Source organism: Acinonyx jubatus, chromosome B3 (genome assembly GCF_027475565.1).
Source record: "Acinonyx jubatus isolate Ajub_Pintada_27869175 chromosome B3, VMU_Ajub_asm_v1.0, whole genome shotgun sequence".
Classification (NCBI taxonomy): domain Eukaryota; kingdom Metazoa; phylum Chordata; class Mammalia; order Carnivora; family Felidae; genus Acinonyx; species Acinonyx jubatus.
Window position 1 is genome coordinate 19,828,800 of NC_069386.1, and position 17,994 is coordinate 19,846,793.

Here is a 17,994-nt window from a genome sequence, read left to right on the forward strand (position 1 = left end):
CTCTGTGTTCTTGTCAAGCAACAAGAGGCCTATTTGATCTCTTTCAGACAACAAAATCTTAAATACAAAATATTAAGTAGGTCAGGAAAGTTGAAAAGTATATGAACATAGGATGTATACAAGCAGGAAACCTGACCATAAAATAAGGAAACTGATTTTGATAAGCCATACTTACCAGTCGGTCTTACTACTTAAAACCTTTGTCATCTCTAAGACGATAATCCACTAAGCAGTTTCCTCCCAGGTTCCCAGGGCACCTGCTAAGGCTGCCAGCAGAAGTGGCACAGAAACGATTGAACACATGACAGTCTTGAGTGTGTGTATACATATACAAGCATGTATGCTGATGTGCATCTGTAGATAACTTAGATTATTTACCACTTCTTTTTATCTGTATTTTCGTTGTTCTGTAATCATGGTGAACTGAGTGTTGACTGTCAATGTTTAAAATTTTTAAAGTAATTTTCCTGATTAAAAAAGCATGCTGAACGGTGTCTGTGGTTGTACACAAGGAGAGCTGACTTGCATTGGGCGTGCCAGGCGCTGGGCTGAGCGCTCCATATAAAGAACTACCCAGCAGGAAGCAGATACCTCCCAGTTACCTAGGAAACTTCAGTCTGGCTTTAATTGCTTCTTTGATGGTCACAGCGTTGACTTTTAGTAAATCTTAATGTTGAAACGTTTGAACCCTGTCAAGAAAAATTTCTAAACCAGCAAACTGCTGAGAAATACTTAGGGTATCTGATGGGAGGTAGCTCGGCTGTGGTTCTTAGCTTCTTGGTTGAAAAAAAGGAGCCTGAGGTTTCCAAAGCTGTTCTCAAGTAAATACTTATTTCATACCCGAGAAATGTGTTTCCCTGTAAACCTAAATGTGTTTCCTCTTCTTTCAGGGTAACGCCATCCTCTGAAAATCCGAATGGTGCTACTTCTAGCGTCAGCCAAGGAAAACCTTCTTTAAGACGAATAAAAGGGAGACTCCACAGAAGCAAAAGCCTTGATAGCATCGATTTCTGTGAACTCACTGTAAGTGGACTGTTATTAATTTTTTTTTATTTTTCAAAAAATATGAAAATTTTGATTCCATTATTTTTATTTTCATAAAAAACACAACAGTCTTATTTGTTGTGGGCATTTTTTTAATAATGAAAACTGTTTTATCCAACAGGTTACCAATCAGAACGCTTTGTTAACTGGTATCCTTTTGAAACATTTATAATAAATGATTCTGATTCAAAGACCAAGATAAAGAAATACTCCCTGAACTCTACAGCAAAAATTAAATTAAGTTCAGTGGACTGTTAATGTAAATGTCTTAGGAATTTTCAAATCCACAGGTTGGCATAAGTAGAGATCTGAGTATTTGATTAACCCCAGACACCCAACTTCCTGGCAGTGCCAGAAAATAGTGTTACTTTGATATTGTTAGGACAGATCCTGGTTTAGTTAATCCTGGTGCTTTCTATTCTAAGTGATTAACGTTAGTGGATATATATATATATATATACACATATATATGTGTGTGTGTGTGTATATATGTGTATATATATATGTACACACATATATATGTACATACACATATATATGTGTATATATGTGTACACACATATATATATGTGTATATATGTGTACACACATATATATATGTGTATATATGTGTACACACATATATATATGTGTATATATATTCCAGGCCAAATGACAGGTTTTCCTGTGGGTATGTGGTACATTCATGCATGTTTTTAGAGGAACACACGGGCACTGTCAGCCCCCACTGTCCTTTGCTATTAGTTATATTGTCTTACTCCATAAGAGATACTGCAGTGCTATAAAGGACATAGAATTTTCTTTGCAATAAGAAAATTTCAAATTTATGTATTGTAGGGTTCAGTGGCCAGTGAATGGATATTTATGATGTTTAGTAGACCAGATGTGTTCACTTCTTCCCTTTGAGCTCTGACAGTTTCTGAATTGTAAAAGTACCAGTAACCATACCTGTTTCAAACAGTGGTAACAAGGCCTTTCTTTCTTGAGGATGAGACTTCTGCATCTTTTATCTATAGTTCATGAAAATAAAAGTTCAGTAAATGTGGATACTCTATTTTTTATTTTAATAATTGCTCTTATTAAAATAATTATACTTGATTTTGCCTGAAAGTGTTCTTGACCATTTTATCACACAAGACATCAGAAGGTGAAACGTGACCTATCAGAAGACATAAAGCAATAACTGAGAAAAGGAATAAAAAGACAGTAAATTTTTGTTAAGTAAACCTAACAATTAAAATGACTGAAGGAAACATAATTATAGTTTAAAATAAAGCAAATTGCTTTTCAAAAGTGAAACACTGAGTTGAGAAGCAAATTTGAATTACTTGTTGGAATATAAAAATGGAAATTGGAATTTCATCAGGTTCTTTTTTATGGTCTTAAACATTGTCATTACTGAAGGATAGTCCAATAACTAATAAATTTGGCATGTCATAAAATATGTTTGCTTGCTGAATCAGTCTCTGTGGTTGTGGAAGAGGTTAAAACATCTGTAGAATGTGACAGAAAAAAAGCTTTACTTCATGTAATATTGCTTTCAGTATCCCAGAAATAGAAATAGATTATTTCAGCTATAAGGAAAAGTTGGCAAGTAGAGTTATCTCTTTATCATGATGAATACGTTTTAAAATTATTGATCATTCATTCCCTGCCTTATTCGATGCAAGAGTTGATCTGGCTCAAGTGAGTACACAGTTCAAGCAAGGAAAAATAACACTACCCAGGTGCAGTTAACATCTGCAGAATTAATTTCTTTCTTTTTGATGATCTTTCCTATTTGACTTTATCTCAAAAGTGAAATGTCTTAGTATCCCCAGAGGGAAGGTATTTGACTTTGAGGTTAAGAGAAAGAGGTAAATTGAGGTTTACGGAAGGTCCATTCCAGGGAGGAGCATGTGTTCTGGTGTAATAGTTTATTCAGCTTCAAGGACTGTGTTTGTGGTTTTTGCCTTCGGGAGGGTACATTGGAAGGTCGTGGACTGGACTTTGGTATACTGGTATTTCATCTCAGTAATGAGTTTATATTAATGAAATGTAATTACAGTTGGCCCTGGACAATTGCAGAGGTTAGATGCGTCAACCCTCTATGCAGTCGAGAATCCATGTATAACTTCACTCCCCAGAAACTTAACTACTAATAATACCCTACTGTTGACCAGAAGCCTTACCAATAACACAAATAATCCATTAACATGCATTCTGTATGTCCCATGTATTATATACTTTATTCTAATAATAAGCTAAGCTAGAAAAGATGTTATTAAGAAAATCATAAGGAAGACAAAATATATTCATAGTACTGTATTGTAAAAACTGCATGTATAAGTAGACCCATCATTTCACACCTGTGTTCAAGGGTCACCAGTACTGCAATCAATTATACTTTTTTACAATTTGAGTTCATTTTCCTTCTCAGGTTTTTGCAATAACGGGTGATAGGATAGCAATCTTTGAAGATTTTTAGATTCTTAGAAATTTTTACAATGATCATGTTCCATTTTTAGGAAAGCAATAAACTGATTTTCCAAACAATAAAGAAATTTAAAAAAAAAAAGAGCCTCACAGCTTGGCTACTCCCACCCACTGCCTACCATAAGCTATGGCAATTAATATTATAATATCCAAAATACATACGGGCATAGAGCATCTTTGGCATGGAGATGAAAAGGATGTTTTTCCCCTCCACTTTTAAAATTCTGTCTTTTTAAAAGAAGGAAGTACACTTAAGTAGATTAGAAGAGAGTGTCATGGGAGGTGAAAGGGATTCAGATCTGATCCTCTAACACAGTTGACTGTAATGTGATTGTAGAGAACCACATTTTAAAGCCTCAGCCACAGTGTCTAAAGGACAGTTATTTGGTAAATGATGTTCAATTACACAGGAATAGATAATTCTTGTCCCCTTTAGAAAATAGTTTAGCCACTGTAGGTATCTCTAGTTCAAAAAAGACTGAAAACTTTGTCATACACTATTTTCAAGTTGTAAAACTTTTTATTAGATGTATGGCTTCCTTTGAAAACCTTAAACCAGAAAGACTTAAGCTTAGTGCATCATCTCCTATCATGGGCAGAGATCAAATTTGCATGACCAACTGAATAATATTTATATTTTTATATTTGCATTTTACTTTTAACTTTGCATAAGAAAAAAAATACAATTTTTATTGCTTTTGGAAAAAACATAACAAATGGAACAAGAGGTTCAGTTGCTATGCATTCAAGGTTCCAGTTTCTGGCTGAGAAGCCTCAGGTTCCAGCTGAGATGGTTGGCTTGGGTCCCGGGTGTCAGATTGATGCCATTTCACTCCTGGGGAGAGGTGATTGTTTCAGCTTTCTCTGTGGGGATTAAATGGGAAGGGCATTCTAGTTCGTTTTGTAAACCCTACAGCATAAATGACTGACTTCCTAGCTCACTGGAGGAGACTGGAATCCATCCAGTCTCACTAGTTCCATGAGACAGTGTCCCAGAGAGACTTGGTAAAATTTTCTTAGGCAAGGCCTGGACTAGACAAGTCTGTTATGAACACATGTTTTGCCTGGAAGACCTGTGCCTTTGTTTAACAGTTTAATGGGTGCAATGCTCTAAAACCATGTCACAAGTTCCTTTTTTTTTTCCCCTGGAGGTAATGGAGTGATATATTGATAATCAATATGAAGAAGAAAAGTAACCATTTGTTTTTAGCTTCATTTAATGTTTAAATGCTTAGCTATTCCATTCCACTCTGGTGTTATTGCCTATTTGTCTTTTTTTAAGTTTATTTATTTGGGGGAGGGTTGGGAAGAACATACAAGTTGGGGAGGGGCAGAGAGAGAGGGAAAGAGAATCCCAAGTAGGCTCCAAGCTGTTGGTGCAGGGCCCGATGGGGGGCTTAATCCCACAGACCATGAGATCATGACCTGATCTGATATCTAGAGTTGGACGCTTAACTGACTGAGCCACCCAGGCGCCCCTGTTGTTTAGGGTGATCAGGTTGCCTTTACTCTTCTGTCCTTTCCTCCCTCTCAGATTCTAAGTGTATAGTCAAAACATTTTAAGTGATAATTTAAAAATTCAACAGATTGCTTGAAATTTTACAGCTTCTCTTGATTATACATCCTCCCTAAAACAGGAAAATGGAGCCAGTTGAGTAGGATTCATTCAGTGGGGGAAAGCTATCTTGAATACAGACTTAAGCAATTTATTTCCTGCTTGTGGGTGTAAATCTAGACTGCTAATTTTCTCTGTCTGCCAACAGACAAATACTACAAAAAGTTTTATGCACAATAAAGAGAAACAGTGAACCAATTAATAGTTTATGGCTATGTTCCCTTAGCCTTGGATGAAAGACAGTTTCAGTCATTACTGAGTACTATTAGGCAAAAATGATACATTTCAAAATCTTTAGAGGCTTTTTTTTCATGAGAAGAAAAATATATGATAATAAGATATTATTTGGGGTATTATATTTTTGTACATTTCTGGGCTAATAAGTCCCATTTCACTGCTGCCTGAATATAAGGTAGTTCTAAGGTGTTTTTGATGATCAGTGATTTTTCACATTTGAAAAAAAGTACTTTTTCTCATGATGAAGAGGAGTCTCCAATTAGGCCCCTAGAAAATATATATAGCCTATGGAGATATCAATGATAGATGTTTTCTCCTTCTCCCTCTACCTTCAAGACCTCTTTTATGATCTGTGGGACACTGAGAGATTCTGGAGCCCTGTTTTATAACTAAATATTTATTTGACTTTGAACATATACCAAGTTTGCTTTCTTCTTGGCATTATTGAGTACCTGACTGGTGAATAAGTAGCTGGGTGCTACAAGGTGAGAAAATGGTAGAGGGTGAACATGTGAAGGGACACTGAACACCTAGTTATCCTGCCTCCTACTTTGTTGGGAGGGGACCAGCCACTTCTCCTCTTTCTCGTTCCCACTTGATTAGCACTGCCCACATCACCAGTTGGTATGAAAGCCTAGAAGGAACAGCAGTGAGCACTGGAAGCCCCTTTTGTTCTGGGTGCACAGATGTTCTTTCCATCCTGAGCTCTAGTGACTTGGGCATCTTTCTGTTCACTTTTACATATCCCTGTGTCATTACAGGTGCTGGCCCCAAGACCATTGACACATCTCCTCACTGTGCCCTCAACTCTTATTGCTTGTTTTGTTCCTGACTGTATCATGGGCTTCAACTCTGCAGAGACCGGGAACATTTCTTTTATGTTTCCCATAATGCTAAGCATATCAGATTTTATGCCCATTAAATATTTGTTGGTTGACTGACTACTTCATTACTGTAGCAGCTCAGTAAAGAAAAGCTTAGAGACCATTAAATGTTAAAAGTGGTGGGTATTGAGAGAAGTAAGAGGAGATATAAAATAATGTAACTCATTTGATATGGAGTCAAATAAAGTAACCAACTTCCTCTATTCACTTTTCTTTTGGGAAACATGCCTGAATACCAAGGAATAAAGGGGAGCTTTTTTGAATAGCCAAAGTAGATACTGTGGTCCCATTAGAGGTAGTGGAAGTGGAGGTGGAGGTGGTGGTATTGGCGATGGAGGTAGAAGAGATGATGGAGATGGAGGTGGTGGCAGTGGTACTGGTGGTAGTGGTGGTGGGCGTGCGGAGGTGGCAATACTGGTGGAGGTGGTGGAGGCTTTGGTGTTGCTGATGGTAGTAGTGATAGAGGCAGAGGTGGTGATGGAAGTCAAGGCGGTGGTGCAGGTGGAGGTGATGATAAAGACAGAGGTGGTGGAGGTAGATGTGTACACACTCACTGTCACTAGTCTTTTGTTGAAACTTTTTGAAAACAAACTGTAGACATGATGACCCACAACCCCTAAATTTTGAAGGGTTCAGTTCCCCCAAGCATTGTCATTCTCTGCTTAACTACCATGTAACCAGATCAGGAAATCAACACTGACACAAGGATGCTGTTCAATCTATAGTTCTCATCCAACCTTCACTACTGCCCAGTGGGCCTCTCTTTCCTTTCTGTCCCAAGGTGCCATACGGGAACATGCATTGCTTTTAGGTGTCATGTTTCTTCCTTGACAGTTTTAAAGAATCTTCAAACTGGAGCTATTCAGTGTTTCTCATGACTAGATTCAGGTCATGTGTTCTTGGCAGGAACAAGGGCCTGCCCTCACTAGTCCCAGTTCACCAAGCATCTGGCCTCCTTGCTGGTTTGGGTGTTGGTGAACTGGACACCAGTGTGTTCTGTGGCCCGCTCCCAATCTTTCCTCAGGATATGCATTGCTGTAGGTGACAGGAATCTATCAAAATTATCACCCTGATTAATTTTCCAATGTGAGAGGAATCAGGTAGAGTATTGAGGCTCTTCTGCAGAACAAAGGAATATTTAGCTATTTATTACCTTTAGGACTTCCAGAGGCCAATCTGAATCTAGTTTTCCAATTGATGGCCAATTAATTGTAGATGGTTTGCCTTTAATGGTTACTTTCTTCATTAAACTGAATATCCGGATATTTCTAAGGGACTCTTACAGACAGCCTTGCAAGGACTCTTGTTTTTTGAAAAGGTTAGAAGCACAGTGGCTGTGAGCTGTCTATTCTTGTGGGTATAGTCAGCCTCCATCTTTATCTAACAGGATTTTTGGATTGGTTTTACAGGTCAGAATTCTGTCTCTGTCTTGGACCTGTGCCAACATCTTCCCTCTTTAGTTTCTTTTCACTAGCAACTGCTGCTTGAGAAGTTTGTTGGCTCAGATTTTAGGTAGGATTTTATTCATCAACACTGAAAGAAAATAGAAGCCTTTTAGAAACTTAGATCTTAATGAAAGCAATAGAGAAATATTTCAAAAAAGAGAATGAGGTCTTCAGTATTCTGCCTTAACTCACATTTCAAAATCTGTTTTGAAAGCAGTTCTTTGACTTTACCTGACTTTTTAGGGCTTAGACTCCATCCTCGTTGGCCAGGCTGGAGAGCCACAGCCATTGTTCTTTCCCTCCCTCCAGCCACTGCCTTGCTTCTTTTCATGCAGATCAGGGCACTGTCCCCACAGCAAGAACACACCCAGGCCTCATTGTTGATCATCTGGGACCCCTCTCCTTCATATCTGTGATATCTCCTTCATATCACACCACCATCACCACCACTACCCTCCTCTTGTCTGCCATCGCAGTGATCAGATCTAGTAGGGTAAGCAGGATTGTAGACAAACAGTGTTGCACAATGAACAATAGTGGAGGCAGTCCAAGGTACCTCCAGGGAAAATGGAGTGCTCATCTCAGGCTGGAACGGCAAAGAATCACAAGGAAGGTGCCCCCTGAACTGGATCTGGAAAGAATGCATCTGACTTTGTTGGGTGGAAAAGTGAGAAGGAGATCATTGGATTGAAGGAGCAGAGAAGGGAATGGAGACAGAGCTGAGAGCTACCAGGTGTGTGGAAGGAAATAGTTTGTTCAGAGCCCTACAGGTCTGCAGAGATGCCCTAGGCTGGACTGGGTGGGTGTTGAACCCCCATCCTTCCCTCCAGCTGAAGTAGCTCTGATTTGTTCTGTTCTCCTGGAAGGTGGGAGGGACACACAGCATTTCTTCTGGAGGGGAGGGGGAGATTTTACCCCTAGGACAGCTTTGTGTACTAAGAAGGCTAATGCTCCAGAGAACCAGAACCAGGGAACACTAGTTCAAGGGCAGTCCAAAGTAGAGGAGTATGCCGAAGAAGTTCATGGATAGATATTAGAGAAGCTGAGGAGGGCGGTTTCCAGAAGGGAGTGAGTGATCCACAGATACATGTGGCCTCAAATAGCTGGGGGAGGGCAGAGGGAACTTGGGCCTGCCGGTGATCAAAGAAGATCATTCAAGGAGCAAGAACTAGAATTTATCTTTTCCTTTGTTTTTTATGTTGTAAGGAGGAATAATGTAATTTCTTCAGAAAGTCACAGAACAAAGAGCCATCACCACTTCCAAATCTACAGAGCTGATGTCATGGACTCTGACAGTTATATCACATTTCTGACAGTTACAGCCGCCTCCCCCCAAATTTTTGAGCAGGGCACCCTCCGGATGTTCTGCTTATGGGGGTGAGCAGGCATGAGGGTGGGAGGGGACGTTTAGAGGTGGTTGGCGACATTAGCCAAGGGCAGTGGGGTGGGCAGGCAGGCCTGAAGAGGTTGAAAATATAGAAATAAAAAGAATGTGTTCATGTGTGCTGAATGAGTAAATGTATGGAAATGATTCTTCTTTATCTAAAATGGATCTGCTTCAGGTTCTCAGAGATGATCTTTTTTATTATTTAATGTTTATCTATTTTGAGAGAGAGCGAGAGTGTGAGTGGGGGGAGGGCAGAAAGAGAGAGAGAATCCCAAGCAGGCTTCACGGTGTTAGCTCAGAGCCCACCACGGGATTCGAACTCATGAACCACGAGATCATGTCCTGAGCCGAAATCAAGAGCTGTGTGCTTAGCTGACTGAGCCACCAGGTGCCCCTCTCAAGGATGATCTGATATTATTTCATTATTTTTCACTCAATGAACAGAATCATTCGATTTGCTCATTTGTTATTGAACAGAACAACCTCTGAGGAATGTCACAGATCTGTGTCTATGCATGCACACACATAATTTCCAGCGTACATAGAAAACTGGGCACATTTCTTTTTGGAACAGACATTGTGCTCCTGGATTAAAGCTCCACATGTTAACTCATCTGGTTATTTTGTGACTTCAGAGCTTTAGAACAGAGGTAGAAGTCTCAGAATGTGTTGTTTTCCATCTCTGTAATGTGTCCTATTTTGGGGAAGCTGCACATGTCGTAGTAGCTAACATTTAGCATGGGCTGACTGTGCCTGGCAGAGAGGCGAGTGAGGGCCACACACACACAGCAAGAGCGCCTGCTCTTCACACCGGCTTCGGGGGTCCTGAGATAATAAACCAGGAGGAAAGGAATCCTTCTATTTCCTCAGTGCTTTACTGTTTCCATCTCTGAGGCAAATGGGGGCATGAAATATTGATTTCTCCTCAGTGGTGACTTCATAGCCTGCAGGAAGGCTCTGTCCTCAGAGCCTGATTTGGGTGCTGTCACGAGACCCAGTGTTCCCCAGATGTCCTTGTGGCCTTTTGGTTCTGGATGTCTCTCACATTCTGCGTGTTCTGGAAGTCCCACTCTGAGAGTCAATAATGAGCTTGGACAGTGGCTCTGTTTCCAGATTATCAGGGCCAGCTTTCCCCTTCAGAGGCACTGAGAGCCTGCCCCTGAGGTTGGGAAGTAGCCACTGATGGGCAGCCCTGTGTGGGGAAGCCCATGGGGTGGGAACCAGAGAGAAAGGGGACATTCCAGGACAGACTCCAGGCAACTGGGGCTGGGAAGGAATGGTCCCAGACCACAGAATGGGTACCAGACAAAGAAGGAGTACCAAGAGCCCAGAGAGCCAAGATGCCCTGTTTGCCCCAGGACGAGAGAACGACTTATGTGATCTTTATGTACAACTTTAATGTTAGCTGATGAGGTGCCTGAGTGGCTCAGTCAGTTGAGCGTCTGACTTCGGCTCAGGTCATGATCTCACAGTTCATGGGTTCGGGCCCCGTGTCGGGCTGTGTGCTGACAGCTCAGAGCATGAAGCCTACTTCGGATTCTGTGTCTCCCTCTCTCTCTGTCCCTCCCCCACTCACTCATGCTCTGTCTCTCTCATTCTCTCAAAAGTGAATAAACGTTAAAAAAAATTTTTTTTAATATTAGCTGAAAGATCATATGTAGTGAAGCATTACCAGCAAAACATAGTCGTGACCAGGACAGATGTCATTTAAATTGGGCTTCAGCATCATCTCAGAATGTGAATTGTCCCTATTTGCACAAGCCACATGTGAGAACAGCCTCAGTAAGGCACATGCAGGTACCACATGAGTTGTTGGAGTTTCTGTTCTCCAGCAGTTAGTTGTTGCATATCCACATTGTCCAAGACACCATCCCTGGGAAACATAGTTTCTGCTTAGGAGACTTTATCCTGAATCTCTTAACAGCCAGAAGTGGGCACTTCATGTGATTGTTTTAGGTGGGAATCTTCCCACTCTGGGCCCCAGGGCAGGCAGCCCGGCCAACACAGCAGTTCAGCCGGCCACATGGGGGCAGGGCTTTCTAGCAAGTGCACTCTGGCAGCCTGGGCAAGGCTGTCCAGCTGGGGTCCTCCGTGGTGAAGAACTTCACTCTTTGTGCTTGTCACACATCGTAACTCTACTTACACTTATGGTGCTTGGACTTCCATGTGGAAATGAAAGTGGCAAACCTGTTACAATTTGAAGTTATTTTGGATGTTTGAATTGCTGGAGGCGATTGGTATTTGAAGAGATGCAGCCTGGGGCAGAGTGGACTTTTGAGCTGCTCTTCGCTTGGAAGGTGATTTCTATGTCAGGGGCTTTGATGATTGGAGGTTTTCTGACAGTCGTGGCTCTGCTTCATTCTTCGGGATGAGTAACAAAAGTGCCCCTACCCTTCAATAAGGACTTCGGTGTTATCAGAAAGAAGCCTTTTCTGTTGATTTTTTTTTTTTTTAAGGAACTTGGTTGAAATTCTTTAAAACTAGCTATGTTCCTGTACTCCAAACGTGATTTTAGTTTTTGATTATAATTTTAAAAATTATGTTTTGGTATTCATTTCCATGTTTAATATAACTAGAGCCAGCTTTGTAAGCATTTATTAGCTTTGTTTCTCCATTTTCTGTTATGTACTAAATTTTGAAAGATTTATTATAATTAGAGAATGAAAACCGTAAACTGGCTTTTAAGGAATTTTACTTTTCTCCTTCTGATCCAACTGTATACTTTGAGTTGCTGCAGTTTATTTAGGTCACTCATAGTCACTGGCATTTTCCTACTATTTTGGCATGAAAATTCATTTTCAGCATCTTGGAAATTACATAATTCAGTATATTCTTGTTGCTGCTATTTACATTTTAAAAGTCTGTTTCACCTTTGTCTCCCAGTGTATGTTCCATGTACACAGGAGAATGTTTACAGCGGACTATTTAATTTTAAATGATTTGCAAATGTTAATTTTTTTTCTCCCTTAAAGATGTTAGAAAGGCATGCTAATGCCTTGAGTCAGGGCCATATTTTAATACATCTAAATTTTGTTTTAGTGGAATATTAGATTTACCATTTGATAATTAGATTTTTTTCTGGTAAAGAAACATGTTTTCCATTGTTCTTTCCCATATCTAGGTATGTTTTGGACCAGGGCAAGAGAACAACCTAACTAGAACTACTGAGTTGGCAAGAATGTCATGTAGGAAAGGATTCCAGAGTCATATGTTGCCCCTCCAGACTTACTCTGTCAGTGATGATTGTGTTAAGTATCTTTCTGAATGTCATTTTCTATCTTGGACTCAGTCAGTGTTGTCTATGTTAGGTGGCATGCAGACAGTCTCCAACTTGCAGTGGTTCAACTTAATAATTTTTCAACTTTACAATGGTGCAAAAGTGATGTACATTTCAATAGAAGCCATACTTCAGATTTTGAATTTGGATCTTTTCCCAGGTTGGAGATATGTGGTACAATATTCTCTCCTGATGCTAGGCAGTAACAGCATCGGCCACACGATCACATGAGTAAACAACCAATGCCCTGACCAGCATTCTATCCCTATACCACCATTCTGCTCTTCACTCTCCATATAGTACTCAATAAATTACATGAGATACTCAGCACTTTATTATAAAACAGGCTCTGTGTTAAATGTTTTTGCCCAACTGCAGGCTGTTATAAGTGTTCTGAGCATATATAGGTAGGCTAGGCTAAGCAATGATGTTGGTGGGTTAGGGATATTAAGTGAATTTTTGACTTAACGATATTTTCAACCTACAGTGTGTTTATCGGGATATAACCCCACTGTAAGTCAAAGATCTATACTTGCTTATTACCTTTGCTCATCGTGTGCAGATGGGTATCTGATAACTGCTTTTCAAAGTTATTAAGTACTTCTCTGTTGTACATTCATGAGGAAAATTTTAGTACCAGTTGGTTTTAGCATGCCATCTTTTCTTAGTTTTCATTTCAGAAGATACAGTATATAAATGTACTACTATTTTTTGGTGTGTGCAGATTCTTTTTGGATCACTTCTTTACAACATAATATCAGTTCCTTTGTTTGGATGGTATAAAATAAGAAAGTCAAAAATTTATCTGGTAGAAACCAGCACATTTGTAAGCCTAAGGATCCCCAAATCTTTGTTTAAGATTTGATTTTCCAGTATATCACTACCTGATACTAACCTTTTTTTCCTTGGTTTTTGACTGAACAGTTTCAGAAATTACTTTCAGAAATGACTTTACTCTTAAAATGCTGATCTTCTCTGAGCCTAAATCTTGGAGCACTCATGTTATATATAATCTCAAATTACAGAATATTATAGGGTCTGTAATAGTTTGCTGACCACTGAAAGAGTTGTATAAATTTCGGAATTTGGTTCTAGTGCTTAAAACAACTTAAAATAAGTTATAAATGAAATGAACCATCTGTTACAGCATGCGTGTTTGTCCACAGGTTTGATGAGAGATCTGTTGGAGATTAGTAGAAGATGAGAGGAAACCATAAACAAGGGAGCCAGGGGGAAAGGGGACCGGCCTGCTATCCCGTCGGAATCCAACACAGCAGCCAGTGTTCCTTGTGGGTTCACTGCAGTTCCTGGAGTACAGATACCCGGAGTACAATCTGAAACTAAGCCAGGAGCTGGGTGATCAGAGCTGCAAGTGTGAGAAAGAAAGCCTTAGCTTGGGGCAGCCAGCGGGTGGCCCTCTAGATCCAGACATAGGAAGGCCGGAGGCTCGGTCCGAGTGGCTCAGGAACTTACTGAAGCTGAAGCAGCAGGAATGAGCATCAGGGTCTACAGTAAGATGGACCAGGAGGCAGGTACTAACAATATAAAGTAATATAATGAAAATTTAGCAGACTACTCACTGTGTTCAGGGTGTAGTCATGTATTAACTGTACTGTATGGAAATTTGTAATTTTTAATATATGCCATTTTTTTTAATGGAAGCGTATTAAGCATCTTTATGTGCCTAGGGAGACCTTTGAAGATGCCAGAGGGAGAAGGAAGTGGATGGAGTGTTCTGCTGCTGGGGGGGTGGGGAGGGAATGGAAACCTCCTCCCAGAGGAGGAACTGCATAGTTGAACATAGAGATAAATTCTGGGTTGGGAGGCAGTTTCATTTCTAAGTGGGCTTTGAGACTGCCACTTAAGGAAGAGGTGAGGATTCTAAAGAGGGGTGACTATGTAGAATTGCAAAGGGGGGAGGAAATGACTGGTAATGTGATAGGGACTGCCAGGCCTGGTTGAGGGGCCAGCAGAGGTCCCATGACTCAGCCTGGGACTGAGCAGTGGAGAGCTGGCCTGGCTACAAAATGAAGGGTGTATACAGCAAGACAAGGAAGGAGAGGCTTTTGAGGGGTCCAGACTGAGAATGCAAGGCAGTGAAATCAGAAGGGCTTGATGTAGAAACCCAGAGCTTTGGCCTGAGTGCTGGAGGCACACGTTTGAATTGTCGGGGGAACAGTGCTGACTTTGGGAATGAACTGATGAAACTGAGTGGCGGGAGGTGGGGGGAGGGTCAAGGTCATTCCAGGATTGGTGAAGCCAGGAATTTTGAAGTCATTTGGAATGACCATGGGTGAAGAAGCAGGGATTCTTTCCAGTTTTCCTGACCTCCTACTATCCTTTCCTGGGCCTTACTGTGCTGCTCTGGGAGGCCCCTGTAAAGCCACAGCACCCCACAGAAGACAAGAATTTTAAGAAAATGCCTAACAATCATTGCCAAAAGAGATAGGGACTTAGAGAGTCATGTAGTTACTGATAATTGGAACAGAGGAGGGGAGTACAGAGTTTAAAAGGTAAAGATAAAGAATTTAAAATTAAACGAAATTCGAGGAGAGACTGGAGAATAAGAAACCTTTGAAGGATGAGAAAAACACTTTGTGGAGGTAGTTTGAATTAATTGGAGAGTTAAATGCTAAATATTAAAAACACCTAGGAAATCTGCAAGTGTTGTTGGGGGTATGCCAAAGAGCAAATGCTTCCTGTAAGCAAATAGAAGAAACATCTGTGGAATGTGGAAGAATGTGGGTATAGTAATTTCTCTGTGACTTCATTTCTGACAATCATTTTCCAGATGCTTCTGAGAAATTAAGTTTCCTGTTAATGGCATTGCTTTGATATTACCTCAAAGACTTCCACATTTAATTTACTAATTTATTTTAACCTTTACAGGGAGATAAAAAACGATTTCAGAAAATAGAATTGTTGAACGTTTTGTAAATCCACAGTCAAATGAAAATCTCTGCCAGCTCTGCTTCCTCAAATCACCATTAACTCTTCACACACTGCTTACAACAAGGCTAATTAGCTTTGCCTGTAATAAATGTTTGTATTTGAAGTTGAAAACCACTTTAGAGCTTCCAGACATTTCAATGTAGGCTTTAGTTACGCACATACTTAGAAGGTAAACCTCTCAAAAAATTTTTATTACTCATAAATTTTAGATCTCTTTTTAAGGAATAATTAACGAGGTCAGTAAGCATTCTTGTTTCTCCAGTTTGGTGGGTTTGTGACACAAAGAAGTCTACATTCAGGTTTTAGTGTGGCATCACTCAAGGTGGAGCTGACTTTTGATGGCATTTGGATGTTGAAGGAGTTGAGAGATCATAGTGACAGCCCAGCCCTGCTTTTCTGTGACAGAGAAACAGCCTCAGTGTAACTTAACAGTACCATGAATCATCACATTTCTTGTTTAATCACAGATGTTTAGGAAAACATGAGTTGGATTATTTCACCTTGAATTGTTTTACCTTTAATTCTATAGGTTAAACTAGCAATTGCTGAATTGACCATGTCGCACGGGAACATTCATTAGATGCAGCATCCCCAATAGTGTGGATAGACTTTTGTGTTATCAGAGAATAACTTTAAAATATATCAAGCTTTTCCTCCTTTTAAAGAAATAAGAGCTTGTCAGTCATTTGGGTCAGTGATTAACTTGTTTGAGAAATTCCCCTTAGCGTCAGTTTGTATGCCATTTCCCTCAAATTCGTATCTTGGTTCTCATGCCATGAATGACTTGAAGTAAAGATGTAATGAGGGATTTATTTTTTAATTTGTAGTAAACTCTCAGAGACAGCTTAATGAAGATGATTCTTGATATAAATACAGAATTTTGTCCCACGCCAGGTCCCAGGTCTCGGTACTGAACTCCCACCCATACCAGAGGTTCCCCCTCTTGTCATTAGCTTGAAACACCAGTTCTTTTCTCCTGTGCTCGGCCACAACTCATGTTTCTCTTTTCCCAAGCACACTGTCTCCCACTGTCTTCAGGCTTTTGTGTCCTTGTTTTCTTCTCTCCTCCAGCGTCTTCAGTCTTGCAGTGTGTTGGGCTTCACTTCCTAGAGAGAAACAGATTTCTGCCATCTTGAAAAACACTGCCACTGATTTGTCACCTTCCTGCCACATTTGTTGACCCATGTGGTCCACACACACATGCCTTTATCTCCTATTTTCTTCGCATTCCAGTAGTCTGATATTTTCACCACAATGCTCTTGATTGCCTTTTCTTAGCACTTATTTGCCTGCAGGCTTTGGCAGTTGAGCTGTATTCTGGCCTTGAAATTCTTCCACAATATCCCGATATTCCTCCCACCTCTATGATTGCACCTTTTCATTTTTAGAGAGTTCTTTAACCCAAAACCTCAATATAGTCTTCATTCCAACATTTAGTCTTCACTCTTATTTTCCTCTTCTTACAGTCTCTTCTTCCTCCAAAGTGGTCCATTTGTGGCTCAAAGAATAATCTGTCCACTCCCCACTCAGCTAACCTTTTTATTAGCTTACATCTCCAATGTGATGGATGTCACTTCAATGACCCGCCTTCACTTTTGATCCAACTTGTCATGCATATGTACATATGTATACGTTAAGATACATGTACATTTCTGTATATAGTAATGGAAACAAAGTATAGAAAAAAATTCCAAAATATTAACAAGAATGTATGTGCATGAAGGATTATTAATGATTTTCCTATTTTTCTATATTTGTTTCTTTTTAATTTTAATGTTTTAATAATTTAATATTTCAAGTGTATATTTTAATATCTTTACAGGATTTCTACAATTATTTTATAATCATACAACTGTTAAAATACTTGATTTTTAAATTTTTTCAACAGTACTGTTCAAATCAGCTTTAAATTTTGTGTTGCAAATAACAAAAAGAGAAAAAGAATATTTTCAGAGAAGCCAAATACTTATTTTTCAAAATGGAAACAAAATATGGAGACTTTTCAGACATAGCTTTATTTGGAGAGAAGATTGATTATAGATTTGTAGGAGTTCTTTTTTTTTTTTAAATATAATTTATTGTCAAGTTGGCTAACATACAGTGTATGCAGTGTGCTCTTTGGTTTTGGGAGTAGATTCCTGTGATTCATCGCTTACATGCAACACCCAGTGCTCATCCCAACAAGTGCCCTCCTCAATGCCCATCACCCATTTTCCCCTCTCGCCCACCCCCCATCAACCCTCAGTTTGTTCTCTGTATTTAAGAGTCTCTTATGGTTTGACGCTCTCACTCTCTGTAACTATTTTTTTCCCCTTCCCTTCCCCCATGGTCTTCTGTTAAGTTTCTCAATTTCCACATATGAGTGAAAACATATGATATCTGTCTTTCTAGGAGTTCTTTGTATATTGTAGTTATTAGTCCTTTGATGGTAAGATGTATTGCAAACATCTTGTCTGTGGTTTATCTTTCACTTTCTGTTTCAGGTTCTTACTTTTAATGTTGTCATATTTAGCGATCTTTTCCTCTGTGATTTTTACTCGTTTAATGTCTTGCTTAAACCCTTTCTTCATGGGCACCTGGTGGCTCAGTCAGTTAAATGTCTGGCTTCAGCTCAGGTCATGATCTCACAGTTTGTGAGCCCAAGCCCTGCATCAGCTTTGTCAGTGCAGAGCCCGCTC

The 17,994-nt window shown here is 39.8% G+C and overlaps 1 protein-coding gene across 6 annotated transcripts in view; it reads left to right on the forward strand.

Moving 5' to 3' along the window:
- TJP1 (tight junction protein 1) overlaps positions 1-17,994 on the forward strand; it is a 245,271-nt gene that overhangs the window by 13,464 nt on the left and 213,813 nt on the right. For all 6 annotated transcript variants that reach the window (XM_053223640.1, XM_053223639.1, XM_027067916.2 and 3 more), the window contains exon 2: positions 891-1,023. In XM_053223640.1, coding sequence (XP_053079615.1) covers positions 891-1,023 — 133 coding nt within the window. The remainder of the gene's footprint in view (positions 1-890; positions 1,024-17,994) is intronic.